General features: G+C 44.8%; 1 protein-coding gene across 2 annotated transcripts in view; it reads right to left on the minus strand.

Moving 5' to 3' along the window:
- The window catches only part of DNAI1 (dynein axonemal intermediate chain 1), a 60,098-nt gene that overhangs the window by 28,084 nt on the left and 12,459 nt on the right, over positions 1-19,555 (minus strand). For both annotated transcript variants that reach the window (XM_054502758.1, XM_054502759.1), the window contains exons 2-8: positions 9,197-9,229; positions 7,429-7,527; positions 7,152-7,232; positions 3,210-3,336; positions 2,505-2,617; positions 2,141-2,260; positions 1,092-1,151 (exon numbers count right to left, since the gene is read on the minus strand). In XM_054502758.1, the coding sequence (XP_054358733.1) occupies positions 1,092-1,151; positions 2,141-2,260; positions 2,505-2,617; positions 3,210-3,336; positions 7,152-7,232; positions 7,429-7,527; positions 9,197-9,229 (633 nt within the window). The remainder of the gene's footprint in view (positions 1-1,091; positions 1,152-2,140; positions 2,261-2,504; positions 2,618-3,209; positions 3,337-7,151; positions 7,233-7,428; positions 7,528-9,196; positions 9,230-19,555) is intronic.

Genomic DNA, 19,555 nt, shown 5'->3' on the forward strand with positions numbered 1-19,555 from the left:
CTGTGGTCCCAGCTACTCAGCAGGCTGAGGTGGGAGGATCGCTTGAGCCCAGGAGGCAGAAGTTGCAGTGAGCCAAGACCATGCCACTGCACTCCAGCCTGGGTGACAGAGCAAGGCCTTGTCTCAAATATATATTTTATATATATATATATCTTCATATCCCCACCCCCACCCCAGACATGGCATAAACATACTGGCTCGGGCTGGCTGTCTATGGTACTGACCACACCTCAGCATTAAAAGTAGATAAGCAAAAGGTAAGGGAACATTTGCTAAATGGATCTGACAGGAAGAGAAGCCCAAGGATAGTAGCAGAGGAAGCAGCAAGGATCTGGGGCTGGGCAAATGCCCCCGATCACACCGTGTGCTCCCTAGAGCTGGGCAGTCACTGCCACCTGGAGGTCAGATAAGCAAACCTTACATTTAATAATTCCCCCACAGTCTCCTATTCCACATTGCAAAGTACTCCAATCTTTGTTATCTCATTCAGACCCTCCAACAACTCTGTGAGGCAGCTTGTCATTCTCTCTCTAGAGAGAAAGAAACTGAGGCATTAAAAGTGACATGGTTTGCTCAGGATCTTAAAGTATGAACAGAAAATGTGAGGTCTGAGATCAGGTTTCCTGGCACCATATCCTGTTCAAATAAGTGTGGCCATCCAGGAGGACTTGAAGGGGGAGGAGGGGGGCTGCAGGAACACTGCAGGCTGCTGGGAGGGCAGGGTCAGAGTGCTAACACTTTGGAGTCAGTCACAGAGTCACAGGGTGCCACCGGTTCCAGAGAGTCCATGGAAGCAAATGTTCTCCCCTGGCCATGGAAGAAGCTCCACCCAGAAGCCATGCCTGTTTCCAGCCTGGACAACCTTGCCCTTGAGTCACGTGGCTGGCCCACAACTCACTGGATAGGGACCTACTGTCTCATGTGCCTGGTGTTCAGAGCCTGGATGCTCAGGACAGTGAGCAGGGAGGCAGGTAGATGAGGAGGGCAGACTGCCAGAGGAGCCCTTGACCCAGAGTTGCCTTTGCTGCTAAATGAGGAAAGGATACATAGAGGTGGGTAGTAAGGGGTTTCAGACTGGCCCAAGGTCTTACCTGATTGGCTGTGGCTGAAAAGTTTGTCCTGGGAGGAGGCTCCGTCTGGCATTCTCGATCCTAAAGAACAAGACAACAGGAGACCCACAAAAAGCCCTCAACTCCTTCTCACTTAATCCAACAGTACATCTTTGAGAGAAGATGGAGGTGTGGGACACAGAGCTAGGGAAGTAAAGAGGGGCTTGGGTGAATAACTGAATGATGCATTCAAAGCCCATATTGTGTCCATTCTGGCCTCCTTCAGAAGTATAAGCTAGAAAGCAGGGGCAGGGAAGCCTGACTGCCCATTTTAACCAAGATACAGTCTAAGTGGGGGATGAACAGACCTGCAGGATGCCAGGCCAGGGCATAGAGGTCAGCCTCTGTCAGGCCATCAGACTAACACCCCTTGCCCTGAGAAGGCCTCTCTAGTATGAGGGTCTCTGGCTCCACCAGGGGAATGGGCCCCCTTCCCATTGTGTATCACCCAGATTACCAAATGTCAGCATAGGGACCGCACAGGGTGATGAGGCACTGTCAAAAACTCACCCTGTAGACCTTGCCCTCCATCTGTAGATTCATTTCTGTAGAACCCTCCCCTTACGTGTGAGTCTCTCACCTGAAACCCTGAGAGGCTCCCTCAGCCTGGTTCTCAAGAGCCTCTCTTATGAGTCAGGGAACTTTCTGGCCTTTGCCAGCTGGTCTATCACAGAGATCATCAACTTCAGTTGAACTGGCTCCTAGGCCTCTTGTTCCCTGAACACACGGTGGCCTCCCCTCCCCTCCCAAGTCCTAACTTCTACCCCTCTACGAAGCCCAGATCCAGCTGAAGCCTTCCAGTAGAGTTTTGGGAGCTCTAGCCTCCATGTTACTCCCTCTAAACTCCTGCCTGGATAGCTTACAGAGACCTGAACGCATGCTCTCAGCTCTCCTTGGGGAGATAAACTGTAGCATCTGTTGTCCTGTCACCCCTGCCAGGCTGAGGTCTGCTAGGGCCAGGGTCAGGCCTGCTTCTTCCCTGCCAGGCACAGTGAAGAGCTGCAAAGGGGCTAGGGTGGGGGCTGCTCTACCCGGACAGGGTTGTTGTAGGTCTGTGAGGCCCTCTCACTGAAGTTGAACTGGTTAGTGAGCTTTCTCTCCTTGGGCTGCTTAGGAGTCATCAATTCTTCTTCAGTCACTTTTTCAGCTGCCTGAAAATAAAGACCCAGAGGATCAGGACTCAGCTGTGAGAAGGTGGTAGAAAACCGGGAGATGGGGCAAGTCCTGTCCTAGGATAGGACAGAGGTAGGAGAGAGTGATGCTGCCAGACACATTGGCACCTGCAGCCTCTATTCTCACCTTCAGTCTCCCTCCTCCTTTCCCAAGTTACCCATGAAGCCTCCATCCACAGCTTGAGCTGGAAGAAGAGGGACACAGAGCGATATTATACTGTACCCCAGCTGCAGGCACATCTGTTTGACTCCCAGGCTCAGTTTCTAACTCCTTGGGCTCTTCATCTTCTTCGAGGTTTTCTGTTTCTGAAATCACCTTGGCAGACTCCTGAGAACCTTGGTAGGATACTGCCAATGAGTTCAAAGTCTAAGCCTGCTCTCCCAATCTGTGGCAGGGAGGGCTTTCTTGGTTTCTGCTTTTTAGACACTACCTATCCCTGGGGTTGTCCTTGGCCTGAGTGTCATAGGTTAGCTCCCTGACCTATTCAGGACAGCCAGCTATTGGGCTTTTTTTTTTTTTTTTTTTTGAGACAGAGTCTCGCTGTGTTGCCAGGCTGGAATGCAGTGGTGGCACAATCTCGGCTCACTGCAACTTCTGCCTCCCAGGTTCAAGTAATTCTCCTGCCTCAGCCTCCCGAGTAGCTGGGACTACAGGCACGTGCCACCAAGCCCGGCTAATTTTTTGTATTTTTAGTAGAAACAGGGTTTCACTGTGTTAGCCAGGATGGTCTTGATCTTCTGACCTCATGATCCGCCCGCCTCAGCCTCCCAAAGTGCTGGGATTATAGGCAAGAACCACCCTGCCCGGCCTGGAGTTTATGTTAGTAGAGGCTCTGCAAAGTTCTGGCTTAGAGGTATACTTCCTAGGGTGACCAGAATAAGGGGAACAGGCTCAGGGCTGTAGCTTCAGGATGGCCCAGAGTCCTACCTGCCACTAATTCATTGCGGTAATGCTGCCGCCGTCCTTCATCTGAGTCTTTGGGGATCAGGTTCCCAACCTGGGTGTAGTGAACTGCCAGTTGGTTCACAAAGCCAATAGGCTTATATGTGCCTTCCTAAGAAGAGAGGGGCTGAGTCAGACCAGGGGTCCCTAAAAGAGCTGGAGTCAAAATGTAATCTGCTTTCATTCTCTAAGATCCAAGACAGTCCATCTTTGTTAAAGGAAATGTAACTCACCAAATCCTCAGTTAATCTGAAGTTTTCACTGCATTTCAGTTTAAAGAAGAAAAGGAAGAGAAGGCAAATGAAATAAAATCTTTTTTAAAGTTATCATCGAGGATTTATTGTAAAATACCTTGCCTTTCCAACCTCAAGTGGCTCCAGATTTGCCTGTCACTGGCTTATATGTCTTGTCTCCCACTTCTATGCTCAGGATTTCTAGTTCACTTGCCATACCACATACCCTGGGCGGACACAGTCACCAAACACACCTGGCATAGCCCTCTCTCCACTGTGCTTAGTGGATTCTAAGGCTGGAGAGATTCTCAGAGACAACCCCAATCCCCTAGTTCCATACAAGAGGACCATGGAATTCCAGAAAAGATATGGGTTGGCATTTGTCCAGGTCACACAGCAAACGAGAAGCAGGATTAGGCTTACAGCCCAGGTCATTTTGTTCATCCATTCTTGAAATAATTTTTGAACAGCCTCAATGTGCCAAGTATTTTCCAGGTGCCTGGGATATAAAGCTGAGAAATAGTAGACACAATCCCTTATTTCACAGAGCTTATAGTCTGGTTCCTGCAGATAGCCTCCTCATTGATCAGCACCCTTGCAACCACTAAAATTGACTTAGAGACTGGAGATCTCTTCCTTCTTTTAAAACAGATATGCAAACCCTTTTCAAGCCATATAGAAACTATGTTTGTATGGCACACTACAGTAAACTCACAGTAGGGGAAACCAGTTCATGGGGTCCAGCTGCACAGATCTCCCTGCCCCTGGAGGGCTGGAAGGATCGCCATCACACAGGTTGGGAAGCTCTGTATTTAAAAGTCACCACAGAGCCCTTCCTCTTTCAGTAACTCAGATGTATGGGAAGATGAGACAGTGCAGTGCAGTGGTTAAGAGCATGGTCTTTGGAGGCAGGCAGAATTGGGTTTGAATCTTTATTCTGCTGCTTCTTATCTTCATGACTTTGGGCTTAACCACTCTAAGCCCTAAGTTCTTCGTCTATAAAAGAAGGCTAATACTATCTAATTTGCATGATAATTGTAAGTATTAAAAATAATAAAAACAACCTATTAACACAGTGTCTGACATATAATAAGTGCTCAATATTAATGTTCAATAAAATAGTAACTATTTTCATGATGAAGATTCCCAAGGGAATAAATTACCCTTACAGTTTTATTTGAGATTTCACCTTCATCCTGTCCCCAGTAGTTGACTGAAATCTTCCTCTTCAGTTTAGGAATGAAACCCAGACTCTATTGCTTCTGTGAGGGGAGGGAAGGCATGCCTAGATCAGAACCATCTGCCTCCCTACTCCACCACATCAAAGGAAAGTAGCAGCTTTGGGGACCTAAAGCTCTTTCAGGACCAATGAGATGGAAACCAGCTCTGTGGGAAGATGCCACCAGTCATGGGAGGCTATTGGAAGGTTGGGTAAGGTGAGCTTTCCCAGGAGACTTGGGCTCCCAAATGAGGGGCAAGAAGAGTACGTTGAAATTGACAAGGCAATGCCAATCCTCTGCCTGTAGTGTGCTTCCCATGGTCAGCACACTGAGTCCTACAGAGGTCCTCTTTCAGATGTCAGAAGAACAGAAGCTCATAGAGTGTACTGTGCTCCAGCATAACATCAGGGAGGATAAGGCAGCTTCCCTCTGACCTTTTCAGGCTGCCCAAGGGAAGCCATTCGCAAAACTCACAAGTAGCACCTTTCAAGAAATGTTTCTGGGGCCGGGCGCAGTGGCTCATGCCTGTAATCCCAGCACTTTTGGAGGTCGAGGCAGGCGGATCACGAGGTCAGGAGATTGAGACCATCCTGGCTAACATGGTGAAACCCCGTCTCCACTAAAAATACAAAAAATTAGCCAGGTGTGGTGGCGGGCACCTGTAGTCCCAGCTACTCGGGAGGCTGAGGCAGGAGAATGGCATGAACCCGGGAGGCGGAGCTTGCAGTGAGCCGAGATTGTGCCACCACTGCACTCCAGCCTGGGCGACAGAGCGAGACTCAGTCTCAAAAAAAAAAAAAAAAGAAACATTTCTGGATTTGTTTCAGCCTCTTTGTGTAGGGGTTGACTACACAATCTTAAATAAGAAGCAGTGTGTTCAAGAAATCTTTCACAAACACTCGCACACAAATGTTCATAGCAGCATTAGTCATAATAGCCAAAAAGCAGAAACAATTCAAATGAACATCAACTGATGAATGGATAAATAGAATGTAGTATATTCATACCAGTGAATATTATTTGGCAATAAAAAGAAATGAAGTAGCGACACATATTACAACATGAATTGAAAACATCATGCTAAATGAGACAAGCCAGTCACAAAAGACCACATGGTGTATAATTCCACTTATATGAAATGTCCAGAATAGGCAAATCTGTAGAAATAGAAAATAGTCCAGTGGTTGCTGAGGGCTGGAAGGCATGGAAGACTGAGGGGGAACAGCTAAGTGGCTTGGGGTTTCCTTGGGGGGAAGTGAAAATGTTCTAAAATTGTGGTGGTCATTGTACAACCCATAAATATACTAAAAGCCACTGAATTGTACACTTTAAGTGGGTGAATTGTATAGTATGTAAATTAAATCTCAATAAAATTTTCAAAAAAACAAAAAAAGAAATTCTTCTTGTCTTCAGCAAAGAGGACAGGGAGAGAGGGAGGTTTCATTTTGACTGTGTTTTCATTGTTTTTTGAATCTTTTGAAATTTGTACCATAGGTTTCTATTATATTTTCAAAACATTATACATATATATATTTTAAATTTTTTTTAAAGAAGCAATGTAATGTTGCTTTGGAGTCAGACAAACTAGTTGAAATCTTGCTTTGAATTCTGGTCATGTGACTTTTGTAATTTGTTTATCTAATTTAATCTAAGTTTTCATAAAATTAGAATATTAATAATCCCTGTACCAAAGAAATGGGAGGATTATATGAGATATTTTATGTAAAAAACCTAATATAGGACCTGACACTGGCACACAGTAAGCATGGAACAAATGGGTCTCAGAATAACGAAATAGGAAACATATGCACCCCTTCCACTGCAGCTCAAATGTACTCGGAAATTCTCTTCAGTTCATACCCACAGGAGCTGACCTTGCTATGAGTGAAAAGAGTATTGTCCCCTATATAGGCATACCAATATGTGTCTACCAAGTCAGAACTTACCCACCCACGCCATGTGTACTAAAGGAGGGCCCTGAGGCGGTCACCAGCCTGTCTGGCTGTGATGTCAAGAAACGTTGAGACTGGAGCCTGCTAGAACTTCTCCAGTGGGGCTGGGGGTGGGGAGGGGAGAAAACCAGCTCCTTCTGTCTAGAGGGAAATTGTACTCCATCCAGATGCCTGGCTAGAGGAAAACTCAGCTTTTGAAGACTCAATAGTTTATGTTAGTGAAAAATGTGTTACATATATCAGAAAAGCATTTTTCTAACCAAATGATTCATTTCAAGATTCTTAAAAAGACTGGCTCTGCAGGACACTTAAGACCACAATTAGCAAGACTGCAAGGGAGATTCATAAAGAAATTTCAAAAACTTCTAGAAAACTCCGTGTGAAATCTGAGGCTTCTAGCCAAGGACCTCAGTTTATAAGTGCTCTCCTCTAGAATTACTGAGAGGCTTTTGCAATGTAGCAAGTCACTGTCACTTCAAGGAGATGGGTATAGATGCCCCTGCCCAGGAGGGGATGACTTACTTTGAAACTGTACCTGACAATGTTCTGGGGTGCATGTGGGTTGTTGGCTGTCAAAATCCGAGTGAACTCCTCCTTTAACTCCTGAGGGAGAGAAATACCAAGAGGGTCATACATGAAGGCCCCCCAACCCTATCTGAGGCTTAGGAGGATCCCCCAGAGTATCAGCAGATGTCTCACACCCAGGTTCTGGGCAAGCTCCTAATCATGTACTATGGAAGAACACATCTCCGAAACTGGAAGAGGTACAAGGAGCAAGGACAAGAGGCTACTCACTCACCGCATCGGTCAACTCCAGCTGATCAGGGGGTCTAACTGTGACTTTGGATTGGGCCCATTCATCTGTGCCTTCTCCCACTTCAGTCCCTGAATCTTCATCCTAGACAAAAACCTCACATGAGGCTTGGGAGTGTCTGTTCTGCTTGGACAAGCATACAGGAAGCCCCTTCATTCACAAACACTCCCAGAAGCCAAGCTCTGCCCCTTGTATGTAGAATACAAAATGTATAACATACCACTCATGAAAGAGTCCAAAAGAACTGCTCAGGCCAGAGTTCTCATTGCCTGGAAGATCCTGGCCACCTCTACCCTGGGGGTCAGGCTTAGCTGGAACTTGGAATGTTGCGGTAGGCCTCTGGCCCCAGTAGTGGGACCAGAAGAACTGGTTCCTCCCTACTGCCTTCTGTAAAGCCCAGAAGCTAATGTTTAGGACTAACAGCCAAAGGCAGGGCTTTATGCAAAGTGGTTTAGACATCAAGAAAGGATGACAAGCTGTTACTTCAACTCTAATTTATATTTTATCTTCCCAACTACCACCTTAAGGTTACTCAATACTCTCTGTACTTAGTTATTTTAAGCCTCACAGTCCCATTAGGTCCTTGGAGCAAAAAAATCAAGGACTAGAAGGTTTGCCTTTCCCTGGTAGACACTTAAACATCTTGCCAAAGTGGCCCATGACATATTTTTTTAAATGTTCACCCTCACTAACAATCAAAATTATATAAAATAAAACAATGCATTTTTTTCACTATAAAATTGGCAAACTATATAACAACCAAAACTAATATCCAGCATTCATGAGGCTGTGGGGAAATGAGCACTCACAAATTAGTATAACCTTTCTGAAAATCAATTGGAAAATATTTATCAAAGCCTAATAACTGTTTATACTCTTTGACCCAAATTTGTACATGTAGGAATTTATATTAAGGAATATGCCCAAAGATTTAGGTGTACTGATGTTTGTTAGAGGATTGATAATAACAGTGAAAAAGGAAACATTTATTTGTATTTTTATTTATTTATTTATTTGAGATGGAGTCTTGCTCTGTCACCCAAGCTGGAGTGCAGTGGCACGATCTCGGCTCACTATAACCTCCACCTCCTGGGTTCAAGCAATTCTCTTGCCTCGGCTTCCCAAATAGCTGGGACTACAGGCATGCACCACCATGCCTAGCAAATCTTTGTATTTTAGTAGAGATGTGGTTTCACCACATTGGCCAGGCTGGTCTCGAACTCGTGACCTCAAGTGATCCACCTGCCTTGGCCTCCCAAAGTGCTGGGATTACAGGCGTGAATCACCACACCCAGCCAAAAAAGGAAACATTTAAAGGTCCAGCAATGAGGCATGGTTGAACAAATTATGGTACAGTCTTAAGGAACATATGGTAAAATATTATGCAGTAATTTCAAATGATGCTATAAAAATATATTTATTAGCAATGGAAGGCACTCTAAATATTTTATGTGAAAAACATGTTATAAAATAACATATATAGTTTGGTTCCACTTAAAAATAAATATATCTCTCTTATTCCTCCAAAGAAAAATAATAAATAAATACATGTAATTTTATATATGCACAAAAATATCTGAGAGGATGTAACATCACATGTTAACTAAAGTTATTATAGGGTGGTAGGTTTAAGGGAGATTTTAACATTCTTCTTTTAGTTCATTTGCATTTTCTAAAAACATATAAATAATATTTTCAACAAAAACACACTGTTAGCATCTTGCTGAGAGACCATGGTAGTCTCAGCACTTACTCTCTTCCTGGTTCCTCTGCCTATGCTGATGCTCTAAATGAAGAACAGAAAACAGAAGGTAAGTCATAAGCAAATTGACATGGAAATATCATAAACAGTATTTCAGGGAGGCTCCTGCCCAGGGATCTCACAGTCAAAGGATGTTGAGCCTTCCCAAGTTTCAGAAACAGTCTCAGAGGCAACACAGTCTTTTTCGCCCAGCCAGACAGGTCCTATATCTGAGGCAACCCAGTTTCAGCATCAGTTGGACTGACCCATGAAGAGCACAACCAAGTAACTTAGCACTGGGAATTTCTTATTTGCAACTAGTTCAACAAATATTTTTAAAGCATATTCTAAGTGTTCATCTCTGTACCAGGCAATAAAGAGATTTCAAAAACAGTATTATTATTACTATTTTGAGACAGAGTTTCACTCTTTCGCCCAGGCTGGAGTGCAGTGGCGCAATCTCGGGTCACTGCAACCTCTGCCTTCTGGTTTCAAGCGATTCTCCTGCCTCAGCCTCCCGAGTAGCCTCCCGATTACAGGCATCTGCCACCACGCCCAGCTAATTTTTGTATTTTTAGTAGAGACGGGGTTTCACTAGGTTGGCCAGGCTGGTATTGAACTCCTGACCTCAGTTGATCCACCTGCCTTGGCCTCCCAAAGTGCTGGGATTACAGGCGTGAGCCACCACGCCCAGCCTATTTATTTATTTTTGAGATAGTCTTACTCTGTTGCCTAGGCTGGAGTGCAGTGGCACCATCTCAGCTCACTGCAACCTCCACCTCCCAGGTTCAAGCAATTCTCCTGCCTCAGCCTCCCAAGAAGCTGGGATTACAGGTGTGAGCCACTGCACCCGGCCTATTTTTTGTATTTTTTAGTAGAGACAGTGTTTCACCATGTTGGCCAGGCTGGTCTGAAACTCCTGACCACAGGTGATCCACCCGCCTCAGCCTCCCAATGTGTTGGGATTAGAGACATGAGCCACCGCACCCGGCCAGAGATGACGATTTCTTAACTGGGTGTCAAAGGACAAGTATGCATTGTCTAGGTGGAGAAAATGTTTTTCAGAAGAAAACATCATGTACAAAGTTGGCCAGGCGCGGTGGCTCATGCCTGTAATCCCAGCACTTTGGGAGGCTGAGGTGGGCAGCTCACCTGAGGTCACGAGTTGGAGACCAGCCTGGCCAACATGGCGAAACCCTGTCTCTACTAAAAAAAAAAAAATTAGCCGGGTGTGGTGGCACACACCTGTAATCTCAGCTATTCAAGCGGCTGAGGCAAGAGAATCGCTTGAACCCAGGAGGCAGGGGTTGCAGTGAGCCAAGATCGCACATTGGACTCCAGCCTGGGTGACAGAGTGAGACTCCATCTCGAAAAAACAAAAATGTTCCACCAAACAAACCAACAAAAATCCCACAGTATATATACAGAACAAATAGGTGTTTCAGATGATCAAGCATATGAGGGGACTGGAGACATGAGGGAGGGGCTCCTGGAAGGACCAGGCGTAGTGCACTGCAGGAGGGTTCAATGCAGCAGAGGAGCCGAAGGGCACAAGTTGGTGGCAGCATGGCACATTGGAAAGGAACCTGCTTCCAGCTCTGTCACTGACCACTTGTGTGATCTTGGGGGAGCCTCAGTTTTCCAAATGCAAAGAGAGAGGAGTCAGTTTCCCAAATGCAAAGACAGGGAGTTAGACTAGATGGGCACTTATAGCTCTTGCAGCTCTTGCATGATAGGGTCTTTGGGAGAGCGTTGGAGGGTGGAAGGGAGGAAAGGAATTCCAGGGAAAGAGAAAAGCATGTCTCATCTTGGGCTGGGATTGTTGCTGGTAGAGCAGGCAGCAGGATTCAAATTGCTGTCAGGTTGCCAAGGTTTCCAACGATGGGAACCCTTCTCTGAGGCTAAGCCACAAGAGCCAGAGAGCTACTTTCCTTTGAAGAGCCTCTGATCCATAAGGTAATGGGATGGAAGCGTCACAACGTGTAACAACTTTCAGGCTCACAATAGAGCACGGGAGGGCCAATCCCAACCGAAACCACAAGCCTTAAATAGAAAACGAGATCCAGTTACCACTGCCCCCTGTAAATATGTCTGTAAAACATTTATCTGGCAATAAAAGAACTGACAAGGCAATTTGAGTGTAATTGTTTTTGGCAGTTGGAAATATTTCAATTAACACACTATAAAAGCCACACTATAATAAATGCAAAACAGGCCAGTGAAATCAGCTACAGCCCTAACTTCCCAACCATGGCAAAGGAGACAGAATGTCAGGCTGCCACTTTGGGCCCTTGGTCTTGCAGAATGAGAAGCCTGAGACAGACAAGCCTGAATTTCTGAAAGGCTTTTGATGGTTCCTCCCAGAAGCTATTAAGCTACAGAAGAAAGCTCAAACTCCTCCCCTAGCCCTCAAAACTCCATCATCTGGCCCCAAGCCTCCATTCCAACCTGTTCTACCACTCACGTGCTAGGACTCCGAGGTGCAGTCCAGCGAGTCCCTGAGCCTGGCCTGTGTTTTCCCACCTCTCCACCTTTGCTGTTACCATTCCTCTGCCAGGAATGCCATCTTCCCCTTCCCTCTCCCTGCTTCCACTATCTCTGCCTAACAAAACCCTACCCAACTAGCCTCTGCTAGTCCTTTATCTAACTTTTCCTTTCCCACCTTTCTCCTACCTCCCTCTACTCTTCCTTTCCTCACTTTAAGCAAGGCTACCCTCCACCTTCCATCACAAGTACTGAATGATCAAACGTAAATAGACACTCTGTTGCAGTCTCTGGGTCTGGTCTACAGAAGGAAATAGTATTATGAAAAGAAGCATCACACTGCAGTACACATAGGAGGCAGCTTGGCATCCTTATGCTATTGACCAAAGAAGGTCCTCTTCTCTTAGATAGGCCATTCTATTTGGCCAAGGGAAGATGTCTATGAAAGAGTGAAGCAGGGAGAGGAAACCCTCCCAGCCCACCGTGGCAGACAATTTAGCCCTGTGGATCAATGGGATAACAGATGTCTCAGCCTGAACTCTTTCACAGCAGAGCATTTTTCCATTCTTGTTGTGGACTTCAGTGTGAGCACTGTGAGAGCAGGAACTGAGTCTTATTCGTCTTTGGATCACTAGCACAGAGGCTACCATTTGGATGGAGGTCACTGCTCTTATAAAAGTCACCGATCACAACTCAGCTGCCTAGTGGTCACTTCTCAGTTCTCTTATAGGACTCAACATTGCTGAGGGCTCCCTCCCTCCTTCTTGAAACTTCTCTACCTTCTTTTCCATGTCACTGATCTCTCCAAAGGCTCCTCAATATCCTTGACCTCTCCAGGGATATATGCTTGACCCTCTGGTCTTCCTATTGTACACCCTCCCCTTGAGTGCTCTTATCCCCACCTGTAGCTTCATCTTCCATCTTCCACCTTATGACAAAGCTCAAATCTACTTATTATTATTTGTTTTCCCTGAGACAGGGTCTCGTGGCCAGGCACTGTGGCTCAAGCCTGTAATCCCAGCACTTGGGGAGGCTGAGAAAGGTGGATCACTTGAGGCTAGGAGTTCGAGACCAGCCTGGGCAACATAGTGAAACCCTATCTCTACTAAAAATACAAAAATTAGCCGGGTATGGTGGTGCACGCCTGTAATGCCAGCTATTCAGGCAGCTGAGGCAGGAGAATCACTTGAACCTGGGAGGCAGAGGTCACAGTGAGCTGAGACTAAAAAAAAAAAAAAAAAAAGAGAGAGAGAGAGACAGGGTCTTGGTCTCCCCAGATCTATTTCTGTAGCTTAGACTTCCCAGAACCTCCTGTTCAAATTGATGACAGAGTACTCAAACTCAATATCTTTAAAACTGACCTCATTATGTTTTTTTCACCCTAAAATGCCACTTCCTCCAGGATTCCCCCTCTCACTCAAGTGCACCACTATCCATTTAGTCACCCAGGTTGGAAACTGGGAACCATTAAAGATATTTGCCCTTTCTTCACCCTCTCACTAGCATTATGTTTCAAAGCCTAACAATTCTATTTCTTTAATATCTTTCTTAATAATCCTCTCCTTATTTCAGGCCCTTACTATCTTTTGCCTAACTACATTTGATCTCCCTGACTCCAGTTTCTCCCTACTCTAATGATTATATCATTATAATTACTGCTACTGAGAACTTACTCTGGGCCGGTCATTTACTAAGCTATTTATGCACATTATTTCATTTAATCTTCACAACCACTGTATGGAGTAGGAACTATCATTATTCCTACTTTACAAATGAGAAAACTGAGGTATAGAGACATCAAGCAACTGACCCAAAGTTGACCAGGATTTGAACCCAAACTCTTAATCACTATCTACAAATGATCTTCCTAAAACATAAATATGATTGTGTCATTCTCTTGATTTAAAGCCTCCAAGAGTTCAAGACCAGCCTGGGCAACAAAGCCACACCCCGTCTCCAATTAAAAATTTTTTAAATTAGTTGGGTGTGGTGGTGTGTGCCTGTAGTCCCAGCTACTTGGGAGGCTGAGATAAGAGGATTGCTTGACCTCAGGAATTCAAGGCTGCAGTGCGCTATGATTGTGCCACTACATTCCAATCTGGGCAACACAGCGAGACCCTGTCTCAAAATAAAATAAAATAATAAAATAAAGCCTCCAAGAGCCCACCCTCCGCCATGAGATGAAGCCCAAGCCCCTGAACATGGCATCTACCTCATCTCCTACTTTTCCCCTCATACGGCCACACTCAGTCATGTACAATTCTCCCTAAGCTTATGTAGGGAAGAGCCATGTAAGCAGAGGGACTGAGCCTGTGTGCCCAGTGGTTAGATATGCCCCAAGCCTCACACAGGTGATAGTGGCTGATTTAGAAGGGAGCTGCCCAAATAAAATGCCTCCTCTCTTTCCTTAGGTTCACAGGATTTCTTCCATGGTCCATCCGACTTCACTGCTCTATGCCGAGCATCCTTTCCCTTCCCTCAATACTACCAACCATGATGTCTGGCCACCCTTCTGTCAGGCTAGCCTCTGCATGGGTCCCCTTACCTCATTCAAGATGCCACCTCTCTGGGCCTTTAACCCCCTTGTTCTTCTAGCACAGCTCTGGATCACCTCCTTGGCTCAGCACACTTTTGGATGATCTTTAAGTTAACACTCCTCCTAACTCGGCCCAGCCCTAAGGACTGTCTTTTTCCATAAGCAGCTTCCAGTGCAGCCCCACTTGGTCTGTCCTTGAACACTTGAGGAAGCCAAAGGGCAGAGAGGAAGTCCCAAAGAAGTCTGGAAAGCTGTGGAGAGGAGCTGAGAGAGAATGAGGTGGTTGGAAAGAGGCATTCTCATGTACAGCAGTGACATACCAAGGGCAGATGTTTGAAGTCTATCAACCTAGTACTATCTGCAGCGGGATTAGGGGAGGGGAGAGAGGCAGAGACCAGTTGATTACCATCACCATCCCTAACTGCAATCTAGTGAGCACTCACTAATAGCTAGGCACCTTGCTGGGCATTGTACGGTCATTATTCCCAATCTTCACAGCCTTCCTGCAAAGTAGGTAAAACTGTTCCCCTTTTAAAGACAACGACACTGAGAATTGTTCAGATCAAATGACATGGTCAATGGAAGGATACACTGAAAACAAAAATTCTGTCAATGTAAGAGATAATTATTATTACCACCTACTGGTCATTTACCTGCATTTAGACCTGTTTTGGTTCATGACCCCACTGAACAATGCAAGCGATCTATTTGTCCCTGAGCGTATTTTAGGGATAAATAAGGGGATAAAAAATTCTTAAGCTGTTCTCTATTATAAATATATAATATTTTAAAAATGAATATGTGATCAGATGGAGCCATGGAACCCAAGTGTGGGCTTTGAAGTCAACCATAGCTGGGTTTGAATCCCCACTCTGCTAATAGTTTTATGACCCCAGGCAAGTTAATTGTCTTCTTTGAACCTCAGTATCCTCATTTTAAAAATGGGCATTATAATGACACTCTCAGACAATCATAGGCTTGTTATGAGGATTAAATGAGTCAACAACACACATAAGGTGCATAGTGTGGTGCACTTTATGTGCAACTGGCCAGAGTGCGTGCCCAATAAATGATGGCTGACAGCATTACCTTCCCACTTATAGACCCTGCTCTGCTGTCAGTCACACGGGATCTGTGTGGCCCTTTACCTACCTACTAGGAAGCACCTGCCTTAGGGATGACTAGATTTCAGCAGCTCACATCTCCACTCAAGAGTTCAATGCTGAAACATGATTGTTCCTGGAAAGAGGGGCTCTTCAAAGCATGCAAACCCACAGATGCTGCATCCTCCTTCCTGGGGCCCAGGAGACTTCTTTTACCATCTCAGTTGTCTTGGTCCTTATTTTAAAACTCACTAACAGTTTTCCATTAAGCTAAATTGAAACTAAATACCTCACCAGCTTGCAGTTTCCGTTTCTAAAAGGGTAAAAGCTCTTAGTCCCAAAGGAACAGCAGCAATTCACCAACAAATCTTCCCCCAGCTACACTGAATACATTTTAAATCTCTGAGCCTAGTGCAGTGTCTAAAACACACAGAAGGCACTCAATAAGTGTGTACAGTTGAAAAAAATATTAAAACTTTGAACAGTGGTCTATGCAGGGTAACAGGCACACATACATTGTTGTGGTAGTGCCAATTGATGCAAACTTTTTGTACCAAAGTTTGCAATGTGTACCAAAGTTTAAAATGCATATACCCCTCAACTCAATGGCTCCACTTTCTTGAGTTTTCTTATAGAAATATTCACACCTTGCCGGACACGGTGGCTCCTGCCTGTAATCCCAACACTTTGGGAGGCCGAGGCGGGCGGATCACAAGGTCAGAAGTTCGAGACCAGCCTGACCAACATGGTGAAACCCTGTCTCTACTAAAAATACAAAAATTAGCCGGACATGGTGGCACGTGCTCGTAATCCCAGCTACTCAGGAGGCTGAGGCAGGAGAATCACTTGAACCCGGGAGGCGGAGGTTGCAGTGAGCCGAGATTGCGCCACTATACTGCAGCCTGGGGGACACATGGAGACTCTGTCTCAAAAAAAAAAAAAAAAAAAGGAAAAAAAAAAAAGAAATAATCACACCTCAGGCTGGGTGCAGTGGCTCATGCCTGTACTCCCAGCATTTTGGGAGGCCAAGGCAGGAGGAGCACTTGAGTCCAGGGGTTCAAGACCAGCCTGGGCAACATAGTGAGACTTCAACTCTACAAAAAAATAAACAAAATTAGCCAGGCATGGTGGTGCATGCCTGTAGTCCCAGCTACTCGGAAGGGTGAGGTGGGAGGATCGCTTGAACCCGGGAGGTAGAGGCTGCAGTGAGATGAGACTGAGCCACTGCATTCCAGCCTGGGCGACAGAGCAAATCCCTGTCTCAAAAAAAGAAAAAAAAAAAGAAAAGAAAAGAAAAAAAAAGAAACAGTCACAACTGCATAAGATGTATGTACAAAATTGCTTGCTTCAGCTTTATTTGTAATTTTTTAAAATGGAAAAACACAAATATTCACCAATAGGAGTCTAGGTAAATAAATAACAAAATAATTACAGCAATTCAATGGGATGTTATGCATATTTTTAAAAGAATAACTATTGTACAACATAGTCACTATAGTAAATAACAATGTATTGGACCGGGTGTGGTGGTTTATGCCTATAGTCCCAGTAATTTGGGAGACCTAGGCAGGAGGAATGCTTGAGTCCAGGAGTTCGAGACCAACCTGGGTGACATAGCAAGACACCCTGTCCCTACAAAAATTTTTAAAAATTAGCCAGGTGTAGTGGGGTGTACCAATAGTCTCAGCTACTTGGGAGGCTGAGGTGGGAGGATCACTTGAGCCCAGAAGGTCAAGGCTGCAGTGAGCTGTGACCATGCACTGCACTCCAGCCTGGGCACCAGAGCTAAACCCTGTCTCCAACCAACCAACCAACTAACCCACCCACCCACCCACCCACCAACCAACCAACCAATATATTGTATTCTTGAAAATTGCTAATAGGTTTTAAGTGTTCTCACTCCCAAAAATTATAAATATGCTAGGTAATGCATATGTTAATTAGCTTGATTGGCTGGGCATGGTGGCTTACACCTGTAATCCCGGCACTTTGGGAGGCCAAGGCGGGTGGATCACCTGAAGTCAGGAGTTCGAAATCAGCCTGGCCAACAGGGTGAAACCCCGTCTCTACTAAAAATACAAAAATTAGCCAGGCTGGTGGCAAGTACCTGTAATCCCAGCCACTCGGGAGGCTGAGGCAGCATAATTGCTTGAACCCAGGAGGCGGAGGTTGCAGTGAGCCGACATCATGCCACTGCACTCCAGCCTGGGTGACAGAGCGAGACTCTGTCTCAAAATAATAATAATAATAATAATTAGCTTGATTTAGCCATTCCACAATGTATACATATTTCAAAATATGTTTTACATGATAAATATACAATTTTGTCAATTAAAAAATAGTATATTGTTGAAAAAATAAAGTAGAAAGAATGAAGTAAACTTTTATGTATTGCTATGGAAAGCTCTCCAAGGCATATTGTCAAATAAAAAAGCAAGTTACAGGAATAGATGCCCCATCTGTTTACTTTAAGAATATGTGTATATGTGTATTTGCATATACATACAAAATTTCTGGAAGAATATATAGAATCTGTTGACAGTGGTTTTTGTCCATGCAGTGTGACTACAGAATTGTGGGGAAGGGGACTAATACTGTTATATACTCATTGTCATAATTTTTTTTTTTTTTTGAGTCAGGGTCTTACTCCATCGCCAGGCTAGAGTGCAGCAACACAATCATGGCTCACTGCAGCTGTGACCTGCTGGGCTCAAGGGATCCTCCTGCTTCACCCTCCCAAGTAGCTAGGAATACAGGCATGTACCAACAGGCCTAGTTAATTTTTAAATCTTTTGTAGTGGCAGTGTCTCACTATGTTGCCCAGGCTGGTCTCAAACTTCTGGCCTCAAGTGATCCTTCTGCCTCAGCCTCCCAAAATGCTGGGATTAGAGGCATGAACCACTGCACCCAGCCTATTAAATGTGAATATGCATTACTTTTATAATTTCAAATGCTAATTAAGAATGTAAAATTCGACAAGATAAATTTTTCTTTCCTATGAATGCAGTGTTAGCACAGTACTCAGAATGCTGGAAAAGAGAATACAAGACCAGCCCCATTCCTCCCTGGAAACACAGGAGGGCAGAAGCCAATTATATAGGACTCTTCCCAGATAAGGTTGCAGAAGGCCAGAAAGTATAGGATTTAAAAGCTGGAGCTCTAGAGTAAGCCTTTGCTGGATACCTGGCTCTGCTACGAATTATATGTAAGACGTTGAGCAAGGTGTTTAGTCCCTAAACTTCATTTCCGCGTCGTAAGGGGGAGAAAAATATTAGTGCCCTCCTCGTATAATTGCTGTGAGTATAAAATAAAATAATGTATGAAGAGCACTGACACAGAGCCCAGCATAAAGTAAGCCCTCAAGTACTAGTGGCAATGTAGACATTTTGGCTGTCATTATTTTTATTATTCCATGCAGTCTGCCATGCAAGGCAATTGAGTTCCATTCTGAGGGCTTAGAATGAATAATTGAATAGTATGTTTTCCAGGTCCCAAGAAATCTTATTAGAAAGGAGCCTGTGCATCTCAGGGTGTCACAGCAGAAGGATGACAATAAAAATACTTCCATTTATATAGCATCTTTCAGTTTACTAGACATTTTGGAGTATATTATCTTATTTGATCATTATAACAATCTTTTGTGGATGGATGTTTAATCTTGTCAATGTTTTTGTTTCTGAATCTATTGAGATGTCATCATTATAGGATTTTTTCTTCTTTATCCTGTTAATATGAAGAAATATTTTGATTTTTTTTTTTTTTAACGGAGTCTCACACTGTAGCCCAGGCTGGAGTGCAATGGCTTGATCTTAGCTCACTCCAACCTCCGCCTCCTGGATTCAAGCAATTCTCCTTCCTCAACCTCCTGACTAGCTGGGGTTATAGGTGCCCACCACCACGCCTGGCTAATTTTTGGTATTTTTTAGTAGAGACAGGGTTTCACTAAGTTGGCCAGGCTGATCTCGAACTCCTGACCTCATGATCCGCCCACCTCGGCCTCCCAAAGCGCTGGGATTACAGGCTTCAGCCACTGTGCCCAGACGATCTTAAACTTTTCTTCTCTTCTTTTTTTTTTTGTGGTGGTGGCTGGGGACCAGGAGAGACAGGGTCTCACTCTGTTGCCCAGGCTAGAGTGCAGTGGCACAATCATGGCTCACTGCAGCCTTTACTTCATGGGCTTAAGTGACCCTCCCACCTCAGCCTCTCAAGTAGCTGGGACTACAGGCAAACGCCACCATACCCAGCTAA

Source organism: Pongo pygmaeus, chromosome 13 (genome assembly GCF_028885625.2).
Source record: "Pongo pygmaeus isolate AG05252 chromosome 13, NHGRI_mPonPyg2-v2.0_pri, whole genome shotgun sequence".
Lineage (NCBI taxonomy): Eukaryota > Metazoa > Chordata > Mammalia > Primates > Hominidae > Pongo > Pongo pygmaeus.